This window comes from Oncorhynchus keta, chromosome 10 (assembly GCF_023373465.1).
Source record: "Oncorhynchus keta strain PuntledgeMale-10-30-2019 chromosome 10, Oket_V2, whole genome shotgun sequence".
In the NCBI taxonomy this organism is placed as follows: domain Eukaryota; kingdom Metazoa; phylum Chordata; class Actinopteri; order Salmoniformes; family Salmonidae; genus Oncorhynchus; species Oncorhynchus keta.
Window position 1 is genome coordinate 62,876,595 of NC_068430.1, and position 15,004 is coordinate 62,891,598.

The window sequence follows — 15,004 nt, forward strand, 5'->3', positions numbered from 1 at the left end:
TGAAACATTGATAACTCATGGTAAGAAATCATTGGGTAACAGGGAAATTACAATATCCTACAAATCTTAGGCTTTTCACCATTAGGATCTTGTTAATATGGTTAAACTACCATTTGATCCATTTGAAAGGGGTCCTCGAGTAGTATAACCATGTCAACATTGCCACCATGTGGTCAAGCGTTTCATTGCAAAGGGCGATGAACCTCACCATCTTTGACCTCACCAACATGTATTGATTGTATTTTGTCTGACAAGATAATTAACTTCAGAAAAAAAAAGTTACTCAACATTTCACATACCATGATATAAACTACCTTATTTATAGAAATTCTTCTATTTCCAAGTAAACTTCAATATTAACTTACATTTACATTACATTTAAGTCATTTAGCAGACGCTCTTATCCAGAGCGACTTACAAATTGGTGCATTCACCTTATGACATCCAGTGGAACAGCCACTTTACAATAGTGCATCTAAATCTTTTAGGGGGGTGAGAAGGATTACTTATCCTATCCTAGGTATTCCTTAACTGAAAAATAACATAAAACTCTAGATTTAGAGATATATATTATTTTTCTTCTCCCCAATGTTGTGGTATCCCATTGGTAGTAGTTAGTCTTGTCTCATCGCTGCAACTACCGTACGGACTCGGGAGAGGCGTAGGTCGAGAGCCATGCGTCCTCCGGCTGCGACAGAGCCTGGACTCGAACCCAGAATCTCTAGTGGCACAGCAATAAAAGACCACTGCGCCACTCGGGAGGCCCAGATTTATAGATATTTAGTCAAATAACCAACCACAATCCACAGAATGAGCTATCAGTTGTACCTGTTTTTATTGTTGGATAACGTGTGAGTACAGTAGAGCTTATTGTGCGTTATCATCTACCCAAAGGACAATCCTCCAGTGTCTTCTGACAAAGGCCAACGTTTAGATAGCTTTCTTTTTATTACAGGTTTATTATTAATAACCGTTACCTTAAAGAGATGAACAGAGTGAAACACACACATACATGAGAGGTACACACACTCGCCAAATGTGCAGCGGGACTCGAGTGGGGTTATTGGTCACAGACGTGAGTCAGGAGGGTTCTGGGGGTCTTCTAAGTGCTGTTGTTGTGGCGGTGTGCCAGTAGGTGGCACCGCGAGTCACTGGCTCAGGAAGGACAGGGCCGTGTCTCGCTCCTCCACCAGCTCGGCAGCTGTGGCGTCCATCTTGGCGCGGGAGAAGTCGTTGATGGGCAGACCGTCATGGATATTCCACGACTTGTTCTGTAGAGAGAATATAGGTGAGAATCAAACAGAGGGGGCTCTTTAGCACATCTCATCTAGTCCAGGATCACAACTACAGTACCCATTTGCTCTGCGTCACACAGTTTTCTCATCATTTTCCAATAGCAAATTAATGTGACAGGTCTGTGTACACTGCTGACTTGCTATAGGCCTATGTTGGTCTAACCTAAACTCTGAAAAGCTGATGTTGGGTAACAATGACTTTCAATAACCACCCATCGGTAAATAATATGTTCTATTAATACACCTTGCCAGGGTTGATTAATGATGCCCATAGAGATGCAAGACAGCCCATCTCCTATGTATACAATGGCCTCTTCTGTGACAGAACGAGCAGAGCCATTGAGGGCTATGAGTGACTCATTTTGGCAATTCGTAAATAAACTGTGGCACAAGAGGCCTCTATCCATCTCTATGGTTATGCCTTACCTTGATATGAACAGGGAATGAGTAAATGAGGTCTTCGGGGATTCCGTAGGAGTTTCCACCAGCGTACACACCCATAGACATGAATTCACCCTGAAAATAACAACAGAACAAACAGTCAGGCCAGGGACACAGCTTCACAAACAAACAAAAACACAAATTCACAGGTTTTACAGAAATCCAGGGAACGTTTGCAGAATCATGCAACCCTATGATATTATTTTTCCACTTAAGAGTACAGCCAATTCAAATTAATTTGCCTGAGATAACCAATCAAAATGCTTTGAATGTTTGTGGATTCCATAAAATAATGAGCAGTCATGGATCTCTGTTCCGAGAAATCTCTTTTCAAAATATAAACATTTGAGCAATGTTAGTTGTTTAGCGTTAAATGTTTTATGGAGTTTGGAGGGGGGTTGCTGCATATCCTTGATCCTTGCTGCAGATCCATTCCACCCCGCCTCCCAAACACACGACTTACATCGAGGGTGCCGAACCACCAGTCCCTCATGTGGTCACAGATGGCCTTGGCGGCAGACATGGCACTGGACAGCTTCCTGGCCTTGATGACGGCAGCACCACGCAGCTGCACCGTCTGCAGGAGAGGGAGAGGAGAGGAAGAGAGGGAAAGAAGGGGATTTAGGACTGCTTCATTACAACACGGGACTAAAGAGATTAATAGATTCAGTAAAAATGATTGTATTCAGATAAGAGATTATTAAAAGATGAGATATGGGGTCCAAAATGACACCCACAACCTACGCTCGCTTTTCCATGTGAAGATATTCATTCAGGTAAGGATCACACATTTATAATACCTATGAGCTATGCATACACAACATAGGTGCAAATAGCTACTCATATATGTGTATAACTACATTCATAAAGCATTATTTTAAGGATCACACTTGTTTTTTCTTAAAACTGCATTGTTGGTTAAGGGCTTGTAAGTAAGCATTTCACTGTAATGTCTACCTACGCCTGTTGCATTCGGCGCATGTGACAAATACAATTTGATTATGAGCAGTGCTTCAAGCGATGTGTGCAGATTTGGGGTGGAATTGTTTACTTTTTCATAAAAGCATGAAAATTGGTACATTTGTACAGTTTGAGGCCCTGAACATTTTCATAAACAAAGCCATACATTATTATTTTTTATTTGTTTTAAATGGCAGAATAATGCCTTTTGAAGCAAATTGTTAGAATGCCCTATAGTACATTTCTTATGGGAAACTGTGTCAAAATGGGTTAGCTCAGAAGAGCCAAAACATGAGTTCACTTACAGAGATGAAGTCTCCCTTGAGCCAGCTGTCGTCCTTCACGGCACCGTACGCCTCCACCTCCTTGCCATGCACGTTGACCATGGCGTGGTGCACGTCGGGGTACTGGGTGGATGAGTGGTTGCCCCAGATGATGACGTTCTTGACTGCATCGGCGGGCACGCCGCAACGCATCGCCACCTAGAGGATGACAGGCTGTGATGCAATTCATGGGATTTTTGACCATATTGGTATACCCATTCAATTGTTTCAGATCTAAATTCCAAATTGACTTTTACACCTTTTGCACTTCCAGAGATAAGATGATTTACTAGGTTTAAGCAATATAGTACAAATTCTAACTAGCCAATCATATTGCTCACACTTAATCCTCTCAGATATCCAGAAGTACATAGGGTATAGGGATCCATTTGGGATTGGACATTACATCAAGTGCCTAGAGGCTAGGAACTAGTGGCTTTTTCCAGATGGAGCCTCTTGGCTTTGGCCTACCTGGGAACGGGCCCTGTTGTGGTCTAGACGGGTCAGGCAGGAGAAGTTCTCCTTGGGGATGGAGGGGGCAGACTTGGAGGCAATCAGACAGTTGGTATTAGCAGGGTTTCCCACCACCAAGACCTGAGAGAGAGAAACATCAAAGAGTCATCACGCACTCAAACTACAGACTCAGGAACAGCTCAATTTCAGAGTAGGAAACAAGAATAGGATATGTCCTATTTTAAGTCCTCATCTCCATTTGTGCCATTGCATGTGACTATTTATACATCTAAAAGCATACACTTGGTTTATGAAAGCAGAAAGAGTAGCAGAGGCCTGCCGAGTGGTGCTGCAATCTAAGGCACTGTAGTGCTTGAGGCGTCACTACAGCACCGGGTTCGATACGCGACCGGGAGACCCGAGGCGACGCATAATTGGCCCAGCGTCGTCCGGGTTAAGGGAGGGTTTGGCCGGCCGGCATGTCCTTGTCCCATTGCGCTCTAGCGACTCCTGGCGCATGCACACTGACACGTTCGCCAGTTGTACGCCGTTTCGTCCGACACAGTGGTGTGGCTGGCTTCTGGGTTAAGCGAACAGTGTGTCAAGAAGCAGTGCGTCTTGACAGGGTTGTGTTTCGGAGGACGCATGGCTCTTGACCTTCGCCTCTCCCGAGTCCATACAGGAGTTGCAGCGATGGGACAACACTGTAACTACCAATTGGATATCACGAAATTGGAGAGGAAAAGGGGTACAAAGTTTTAAAAATTAAAAATTAAGTGTGTATATATATATACAAAATAAAAAATATATTTTTTAAAAAAGAGTAGCAGTGCAACTGAGAAACCTGAGTCATGACTAAAGGAAATACTGACACTTTCTAAATGGCCTATAAAAATCAACATAAAGATAGATGTCACACACAGAATACATCCCCTTTAAATGAAGGTCTAAGGATTAGCTTGATTTAAAGGGATTTCTGTGTGTACGTGAGTGTTATGGCTGCCAGTGCCAATCCTAGAAAGATAACATCTCCCGCCATTGTGGCCCTGAGCAAGGCACTCAACCCCTAAACTGCTCACCGGGGTCACTGCACTGCTTCTGCCTAATGTGGGTACTTGTGTGTGCGTATATATAGGAGGGATTGGGTAAAGTAGAATCCACATTTCCATCTGGTATGGATTAATAAAGTACTCTTCCTCTAAAAACACACCTACTTTAGAGGACAGGCATCCAGTTCTTATGTAGCTATATAGAAACCTGCCTATTCTTATTCACACGCATTCCTGGATCAGAAGTAGTTGACCATAGAAGACGTGAGGCTTTGTTTGTCACACTTACGTCTAGTTATTGCTGCAAACCCGCAGTGGCCAAAGGCCCCCCTCGTGACATCAGCATGGAGTAGTTTCCATCCCTGGCTTTGGAACCCAGCCCATTAAGATGGGAACTTGCGCCTATACCATAGAAGTAGAAGGCTGTCCAATAAAACTGGCCCGTTTGAAAATGCGAAAAGGTCAAATTATAGTCTGATTTGTCAAAAGGTTTGTATGAATTTAAAGGAAGGAAAGTTGTCAAATCTGTAGTGGTTCATTTCAAAATGTCCTAGAACTGGAGGTATTACATTAAGTCTTTAACATACATCTCACAAAAATGTTACATCAGTGGCGCAGTGGTCTAGGGCACTGCATCGCAGCGCTAGCTGTGCCACCAGAGACTCTGGGTTCGCGCCCAGGCTCTGTCGCAGCCGGCCGCAATCGGGATGTCCGTGGGGCGACACACAATTGGCCTAGCGTCGGGTTAGGGAGGGTTTGGCCGGTAGGGATATCCTTGTCTCATCGCGCATTAGCGACTCCTGTGGCGGGCCGGGCACAGTGCTCGCTAACCAGGTCGCCAGGTTTCCTCCGACACATTGGTGCGGCTGGCTTCCGGGTTGGATGTGCGCAGTGTTAAGAAGCAGTGTGGCTTGGTTGGGTTGTGTTTCTGAGGACGTATGGCTCTCGACCTTCGTCTCTCCCGAGCCCGTACGGGAGTTGTAGTGATGAGACAAGATAATAACCACTAACAATTGGATACCACGAAATTGGGGAGAAAAGGGTGTTAAAAATTAAATATATATTTTTTACATCAGTACAAGCAAATGATGAACCTTTCCCCAAAACACCCTTTTTTCACCCCACAACCTGGCTTTCGCCGTACTATTGTGCCTTCATGACCCTTGATTATCGTTAGCAATGAGAGCTATCTCTTTGGCACGGGGTGTTTCCCTCCCCCCCCCTCTCTCTAGCCAGGCTGCTGGGCCTGAAACATGCCGAGTCATAGACACACAGAGGGACAGTTACCCGGACGGTCTTCTTGGCGTACTTCTCCAGGGCGGCACCCTGGGTCTTAAAGATGGCCACGTTGGCCTTCAGGAGGTCCTTTCTCTCCATGCCCTCCTTCCTGGGCATAGAGCCAACCAAGATGGCGGCATCCAGATCCTTGAAGCCCACTTCCACCTTGTCGGTGGGGATGACCTCTGGGGGGGGTTGTTAGTTACCATGGATATTGTGCTGGATAGAGTGGATGTAGTTAACGTTTGGTGTTAGACACATTTGTAGAGAGATGCATGTTTGTATTGGATTTGTATTGGATTTAGCAATACAATACTAATTATGATGATGCGTTAAAAAAAACATTTCTATAAGCATAGAATGTCTGCCAAAGTTAGTAAAATAGTACTGCCATTTCAGGACCATCTGGGTGTACATGAATGCAAGATAAGGACAAAGTTTCTGTGTGGAAAATGACTTTAGGTAATTTCCACAGTGGCTCCACCTGGCTGAAAAAAATTGTCTATTTTCTTGAAACACTGCCAAATGGTCTGAATTCATAGATAATGTTTGGTCTCTGGCCACTAGTGAAAAACTCATTCCCCGTTTTATCAGGATGAACTTCAGTCAGGGCTCACTGGTGCAAGAAACATCTTGTACCCCGCCTCCCCTATTGTTGCCCCACCACTCTCAGGATTGGCTGGAATTTTCTATAGGGCTTTGGGAAACGACTAATAGGAGGCCTCCTTTCTGATACTCCTTCCCACAGCAGTCTGTTGTGGACCAAACAGAAGTACAATCCATACACACGCAACGCATTTTAAATAGGTTTCAGATGGGGGAGGACACAGAATGAAAAGCATGCCTATGTATAATGGGTGCATATGTTCTCAGAGCCAGCCCAGGCAGAATAGAAAAGCATAGCTCACCCCTGAGGAGTGGGAGAGCACAGTCCTGCAGCTCCATCACAACCCCATCCAGAACTGGCAACATGGGAGGGATGTCCAGCAGGACCAAGATGATGGGCTAGAACAGAAACCAATGCAAAGAGGGAACTGCATTCACCACAGCCAACAATATGAGATCTGCCCCTCCCGACCTGGTCAAAAATGCACATCCCATGTATAATTCACACGTGCTTATGTAACGCCATCATTATAGCCAACATGTTATAACATCCATCTGTCTCCTGTGCTCTCGCTCGAGGCCAAAGATGATTTGAAAGAGAGAGCGAGAGCAGATAGAAGTAGGCCGTGTTACCTGGTCCTTGCCGAAGACATCTCCCTTGGCGATGCTGTACAGCAGAGAGTAGGCGATCTGTCCAGCAGCGCCAGTCACCAGCACACGGATTGGGTCGGCCTGCAAAACAACACACAAACCCCATACTCATTCTGTGCAATCTTCCAACACAGCAGTAATGACCTACATAGCAGGGATAAGCAAATGAAAGCGGCAGTAATCGCATCTGACTGCTATGTTGATTAAAATGACAAAACTCAGTGTTGACAGATGGAAACGCACTTTGCATTAGCCCATAAAGTGCATTTAATGCCGTTTTCCTGATATAAATGTTAACTGTTGTTTGAAAGAGCAAATATTAAGAACTATATGTAGGCTATTGTGTATGGCTTTTACATTTTACCCAAATTATATTCCCACATACAGGCGTTCCTGGTAACGCATGCCGAATCTTACGTAAAATACCTATCCAGGTGTTGTATCAGCTAACCACATCATATGTTATAGCAAATCGGTAAGTGGATGACGCAAAGGATGCAACCATTGGTTGATGCACGCAATGCCCATATGTTGGTCAGGTTCCCCTGCTCAGAAGTTGCATGCATCAACCAATGGTTGCGTGCCACATCATCGACTGTCATTGACTGACAGATTGCTATAACAGACGTAGTTAGCGGATACATAAAATACACATCTACACATCCAGGCGTTGTAAGACCTGGCATGCGTCAGCAACGCCTGGGTAGAGGAACGCGTCCAATAGCTTCAAAATGGGCGACTTAAGCTGTTCTTGATATCCATTGTCATCAAGAAATGAATGAATGAATGAATGACGATAATGATGCAATTTATACTAATGCCACGCGCGAAAGTCTGTTAGTGTAACAATGTAGCCATAACGACTAAGAAGAGAAGGCACCGCGGCTACATTGTTACTAGGGTGAAAAAACGGAAACCATTTCCTAATCAGGCACTTTATCTTCTTCATTTCGCAATTGTAGTCTAGAGACTATTAAAAAAATCCAACATCCATTTCTTCTCACTGCACAAGATGGCTGGTTGGCCATCTTTCTGAATAACGTTATCAAACGACTTCAGAAAGAAATGGTGAACGTTGGCCAGAAATCTAATCAGACTCATTTTGGATCAAACATTAGATTAACCGATGATGCTAGCTCCCGGCTTCAATGACAAGCGGATACAAAACCCAATTTAATCATCAGCAATGACAAGCATCTATTTTCCTAACAAGCTAACACTTTCGATGCATCATTAATATAACAGTTAGCACTAACTGACAGCAACAAAATAAACATACATCTTACCATATTCACTTGAGATAGATGATCTAGTTAAGCCTGCAAACACTGTTCTCCCGCTAGGACTAGACAGAAGGGTCACCTCTGCGCTTGTATTGAAATAAAACGGTGGCGCACTCTATTCCTGTCCTGGGATCTGTAGTTGAATATTGACTGATGCTGGTCTTTTTACCAGCCCAAGTCACGAAAAGGAACACATTCCCCATGAAGAACTGCTGCAGCCCGAGCTCGTTGTTATCGTAGGTCACGCCCATATAACCTTATATGGACCATACATCTAAAAAACCTGTGTATGAGCGGCGTTCAAATATCTCCTTTTACTAATACCAAGGGGTTGAAAATGTACCCAATTGCCATACTTGAGTAAAAGTAAAGATACCTTAATAGAAAATGACTCAAGTAAAAGTGAAAGTCACCCAGTAAAATACTACTTGAGTAAACGTCTATAAGTATTTGACTTTAAATATACTTAAGTATCAAAAGTAATGTAATTTCAAAAATATACTTAGGTATCAAAAGTACAAGTGAAAGTATAAATAATTTCAAATTCCTTATATTAGGCAAACTCGGCGGCACGATTTTTCAAATGTTTTTATTTTTATTTTACGGATAGTCAGGGGCACATTTCAATACTCAGACATAATTTACAAATTAAGCATTTGTGTTTAGTGAATCCGCCAGATCAGGTGAAGTACGGGTGACCAGGGATGTTATTGGACCAGTGAGTGAATTGGACCATTTTCTTGTCCTGTTAACATTTAAAATGTAACGAGTACTTTTGGGTGTCAGGGAAAATGTATGGAGTAAAAAGTACATTATTTTCTTTAGGAATGTAGTCAAAAGTATAAATAGTACAGAACCCCCAAATAACGACTTAAGTAGTACTTACGTACTTTACACCACTGCTAATACCTTGCTTCTTGCTTCTTTTAGCCGCACATTTTGTATAACTTTTTAATAAATTAACAAACGTTCATCACTCCTCTAAAAGGACTGGATCGACAGTATCCTAGGGATTTTCTGTACACAGTTATTTGCAGTTCTCACTGTACTCTAATCAATGAATGAAGGAGGGTGGCATAGTATTTGCACTGGGCCAAGCTTTTTTAAATCTATTTTTAAGAAAACACACATTTTAATCTATACACTTCATTAATCAGATATATACATTAGAGTTGTATTGGGTTGTTTTGAGTGGATTTTTGGGAGCCTATACCAAGTTGAATTCAGCAAATGAATTGTCCCTAAGTAGGCCTATACCCTGATATCAATCTATGTTTGGTTTTACAAATGCATCACACCTACATTACAGCACACAGCATTTTTCTATAAAGATTGAGCATACCAACCGGATTAATGTTCAGCAAATCAAAAACATGGTTTATAAATGATCTATTAATGGCTTAGAATTCAAGTTAATAAGAGTGACTATTACATGATGAACAAGCAACGATTCATTCAAACACCCAACAAAAGCCTGATTAGACTGAGTTAAAGGTTTGTTCGGTGACTTACTACCAAGGAACTATTAATGGTCATTGTCTGTAAGATGGAGACACTTCTCTTTCATTGCCTCATTGCTTCATGACCACCATAAGTGAAAGTGCTGGAGAATATTTGTCCATATTGGTTTAAGTTGAAAACCACGTCCTCTCCCAGCCTTACGACCTGCATCTTTATTTAGTAGGTGGGTAAAATCAAATCGGTCATAAGCCAACAGGTAGCCTAATTCAAACAGAAAATATGATTCATCCTCAAGTAGTAAGTATAACGTCCGCCTAACTTTTTCTAATAGAAGACTATTGGAACAAGACGTCCGTCTGTAGCCTCCACTGGGGTCAAGAGTGGGGTCAAGTACAGTGATGTGGCTCTGGTAGACTAGTCACAAGCTGCTTGGCAATAGAACAGACTAAGGTGGCACTATCTTCACAACTGATGAGGAGGCATATTAGCTTTTTTTTCTTTGGTGGGGGTAAGAACAAGGTTAGGTTTAGTATATATGCCATTTAGCAGACGCTTTTATCCAAAGCGACTTACAGTCATGTGTGCATACATTCTACGTATGGGTGGTCCCGGGAAACGAACCCACTACCCTGGCGTTACAAGCGCCATGCTCTACCAACTGAGCTACAGAAGGGATTAGTGAATACAATTTAGTTGAGAAGCACCATAATTCCATCCTTTCTGGCAGGTCCCTCTGGAGATACATTCAGAGGTTTCAAAAGAACCCGTTTCAAGAACTAAGCCTGTTGACTTGTAACTATAATTAATGTCCACTCTATTACATCAAGCAACCAGGACACTGACACGCAGCCTAGTATTTTCCACAGCAGATATAACATTTCACTTAGTTACCTAATATTATTTACCTTTATTTAAGTTGTATTAGTCGTATATACAGGATACACACGGTATGCACTCCAACAAAACACTGCATGGCTAAAAATGTGATTACTGTTATGCAAACAGATATAAAAAACGAATTATAAACTGGATGGTTACAGCTCTGAATGCTGATTGGCTGGCAGCCGTGGTATATCAGACCACGTTGGTCTGCTTGCTCTAATTACGCTGATAAACAGTTTATAATAGCAATAAGACACCCATGGGGGTTTGTGGTATATGGCCAATATACCACGGCTAAGGGATGCATGCAGGCACTCGTGTTGCGTCAAACAAAGAAGCAGCCCTTTGCCGTAGTATATCGCCATATAGCACAGCCACTCGTGCTTTATAGCTTAATTAGATCGTTTTCATTATGACTGTGGGAACTGGGCCATTAATGTTACATAATCGCTGGGTGAAAATAGTTGACTTCCCTATGGAGGCAGCGCCTGTCTGATGCACTGGGTGGCAAGGAGCTATCCATGTTGTAATCTGCAATGAACACCCGCTCGCGTTCTTTTGTTTTTCTATACCTTGTCAGGTCGACGATTCGATCTTGCAACCTTTCGGTTAGTCAAACCACTAGGCTACCTGCCACCCTTTACCAAACCTGCGTAGTGGAAGCAGTGAATGAATGGATGATGATGGGGTCACACAGACAGGACAGTCCAGCCACAGAGAGAACTAATATGGATCTGAATAAACCAATGTTTCACTACGCTACCCAATAAGATTAGGTTGGTAAGAGCTTATCGTGGTAATTCAACAAGACATGTGCTATATGGAGGAGAGTCAATGTCAAATTTGCAACTGTAGTTTATTCAAAGGTAGCCTTAATATTACGTTTGAGAGCCCCCTTTGTATGCTGTTGCGGTTCAAGGAGAAGCCTCTTACCTCCGACGATGCCGCCCGCACCACTATGTACATCGCTGACAACAATGTCAACATGGTGAACCCGGGTCCGTCCCCTCGCTACAGTATGTCCGCCCGTCTGTCTTTGCGAGTCCAGCTGAAAATAGTTCAGGGCGAGATTGTCGGGGAGATAAGGACATAGAGAGCGTTGCAGCAACCTCAGGGAAACGCGAGCCCCGAGGACGAGAAACGCGCTCCGCTATGCAGTTATACTCGGATCCGCTATCTATCAGTCTCACCCGGGAGTCACTCTCTCTCGCACTACAGTCTAGTTCGCTAATAAGCTTAAGTGGACTAAAATAGATTGCCTGCGCCGTAATCTTTGCCCATTAATGATCACTGTTGCATAAAGTGTAGCCTATCCTAATGATCAAGTCTGGGGTGAGAGGGGGGTTTGGTTGATGACATCACTAGCCTACAATTGAGAACCGCATAGGTGTGGTGTGTTTTGGGGGTCACATAAGGACACCATCATGTACATATGCAGCAGGAGTATGCATTTCTTTCTGCTGCTATGACCTATATGCTAGCCTATGCCTCTGCTGGCCTGTAGACTATATTGCATGTACAGATGAAGTCGGAAGTTTACACACACTTAGGTTGGAGTCATTAACACTCGTTGTTCAACCACTCCACTGATTTCTTGTTAACAAACTATAGTTTTGGCAAGTTGGTTAGGTCATCTACTTTGAGCAGGACACAAGTCATTTTTCCAACAATTGTTTACAGACAGATTATTTCACTTATAATGAACTGTGTCACAAGTTTCAGTGGGTCAGACGTTTACATACACTAAGTTGACTGTGCTTTTAAACAGCTTGGAAAATTCCAGAAAATGATGTCATGGCTTTAGAAGCTGCTGATAGGCTAATTGACGTCATTTGAGTCAATTGGAGGTGTACCTGTGGATGCATTTCAAGGCCTACCTTCAAACTCAGTGCCTCTTTGCTTGACATCATGGGAAAAATCAAAAGAAACCAGTCAAATACCTCAGAATAAAATTGTATACCTCCACAAGTCTGGTTCATCCTTGGGAGCAATTTCCAAACGCCTCAAGGTACCATGTTCATCTGTACAATAGTACACAAGTATAAACACCATGGGACCACGCAGCCGTCATGCCGTTCAGGAAGGAGACGCGTTCTGTCTCCTAGAGATGAACATACTTTGGTGTGAAAAGTGCAAATCAATCCCAGAACAGCAGCAAAGGACCTTGTGAAGATGCTGGAGGAAACGGGTACAAAAGTATCTATGTCGATTGTTTTGATGGTTACACAGTGGAGGATGCTGAGGGGAGGACGGCTTGTAATGACTATACCAGACTGCTGTTTTCCTCTTCATGTGCTGTTATTTGGGCCCCAGCCTGTATTTTAATGTTGAAGAAGGGTATGTCACTCACGATATTGTGGAGATAGTTAATGACAAAATAAACAGACACCTTTATGATGTCACCAAAACACATACTTTACTCTGCATTATTATGAATAATAGTAGAGAGAATAGTTTATTTCAGCTTTTATTTCTTTCATCACATTCCCAGTGGGTCATAAGTGTACACGCACTCAATTAGTATTTGGTAGCATTGCCTTGAAATTGTTTAACATGGGTCAAACGTTTCAGGTAGCCTTCCACAAGCTTCCCACAATAAGGTGGGTGGAGCGGAATCAGTGGAATGGTATCAAATACATCAAACACATAGTTTCCATGTGTTTGATCCCATTCCATTTGCGCCCTTCCAGCCATTATTACAAGCCGTCCTGTGTTTGATGTGTTTTGATACCATTCCACTGATTCCGCTCCAGCCATTACCATGAGCAATTCCTCCCCAATTAAGGTGCAACCAGCCTCCGGTGGTTACAGATGAAAGAAGGTGTCATGACGCCAGTGGTCTATTCAGAAAGGTGCAATGAGACAAAATGTTGAGATAGTGTTAGTTTCAAGAAAGCTCAACAAGTTGATGGTTCAGTTCTTATACTGTACCAGCAGAGGTCACCACTTGCATGAGAAAAGTGATAGGCTGTGCTCAGAAATGAGGGCCAGTATGGAAAGTGCTGCTATTGCCACTACTTCTTCATTCACAATAACTTTACCACTGGTAAATCTAGAACAGTTTAAGTCCTATCCTACGTACATAGGCGTACATGCCTTGACACTGGGCAGAAGCGTATTGGATTGTGTGTAATTCACATTTACAATTTTTCATCCATATGTGACAGATCCGACATAACACATAGATTCCTTGACACTTGGACAGTAGATCAAAAGGGATACTGTAAAATGAAGATACCTCTACTTGTGTTTACGACAAACTAGGCACGACATTGATGGTCATACAGAGGAGAGGAGCTGTAGTCGTCGTGACCTCTTCAGCTTGCCTTTACATGTAGGGTCTGACTGAATCCACTAGGCCTCAATGACTGTGACTCTTTCGACAGGGAGGTGAGTTTTTTTCATTCCTCTCTAAAGTCATCATCTACCACAGACAATGCATGACTAAGCAGCCTTGAGTAGTTTGCTCAGCAGGTTTCAACCTGCCATGCCTCAGTCAGTGTGTGTGTGTGTGTGTGTGTGTGTGTGTGTGTGTGTGTGTGTGTGTGTGTGTGTGTGTGTGTGTGTGTGTGTGTGTGTGTGTGTGTGTGTGTGTGTGTGTGTGTGTGTGTAATACGTTACACATTCCGGATTGAAACAGGCACACACACATACACGTAAACACACAATCACGCGCAGACACACATGCACAAACACAGATGTACGCACACACACACAGTCACGCACAGAAACACACGTGTGCATACACACATGCACAAACACATTATGCACGGGCACACACACAGGGGCACACACACTTCTCCATTCACTCAGCAGTGACATGGAAATATTAATCACAAATAGTTTTTAATAAGACGTTCTTTCCTCTCTGGCCCCCTTCTCAAGTGTTGATGTGCCTACAAAGCGCCATTCCCGATGACTGACACCTAAATGCCTGGCTGTGTAGCGGCGATAGAGGCATGGCCTAGCTTTTTTACCACAGCTCTCATGACCACACAATGTCTACCAGCTCAAACCTGGCTTCCCTTGTCAGTCACAGAGACAAGCCTGAGGAGAGGGATGACTGACCCACCACAGCTGCGTCTTCGCCCACTTTGACAGAGAGAGAGACAAAGTAGTTTGCGAATAACAATTTCCTGTTGCCTTCCATCCACAGTAATTACGGCACTAGTGAAAAAGTCTCTCAGCACTGAGGTTAAGCTGACAGAACTGGGAGAGGAATGTACGGAATGCCGTTTTCTGACCAACCGGTGAGCTTTGATATTAGCCTAGCCTTCATCGCTCGCCATTTGAACTTATATGGACTCAACATTGTCGTTTTC

The 15,004-nt window shown here is 43.2% G+C and overlaps 1 protein-coding gene across 2 annotated transcripts; it reads right to left on the reverse strand.

Annotated features, from left to right (window-relative positions):
• Positions 1-811: 811 nt before the first annotated feature.
• On the reverse strand, positions 812-11,984 carry LOC118389171 (malate dehydrogenase, cytoplasmic-like). Of its 2 annotated transcripts, none has more exons than XM_035778986.1 (9): positions 11,616-11,984; positions 7,039-7,137; positions 6,708-6,804; positions 5,809-5,984; positions 3,491-3,613; positions 3,002-3,178; positions 2,200-2,313; positions 1,722-1,811; positions 812-1,271 (listed from the first exon to the last, which is right to left on the reverse strand). In XM_035778986.1, the coding sequence occupies exons 1-9, from the start codon at positions 11,667-11,669 to the stop codon at positions 1,149-1,151; spliced, it is 1,053 nt and encodes a 350-aa protein (XP_035634879.1). In that variant the 5' UTR covers positions 11,670-11,984; the 3' UTR covers positions 812-1,148. The 2 variants fall into 2 exon arrangements, with proteins under 2 accessions (XP_035634879.1, XP_035634881.1); XM_035778988.2 differs by lacking the exon at positions 11,616-11,984 and adding an exon at positions 8,343-8,509.
• Between the last annotated feature and the right edge of the window lie 3,020 nt (positions 11,985-15,004).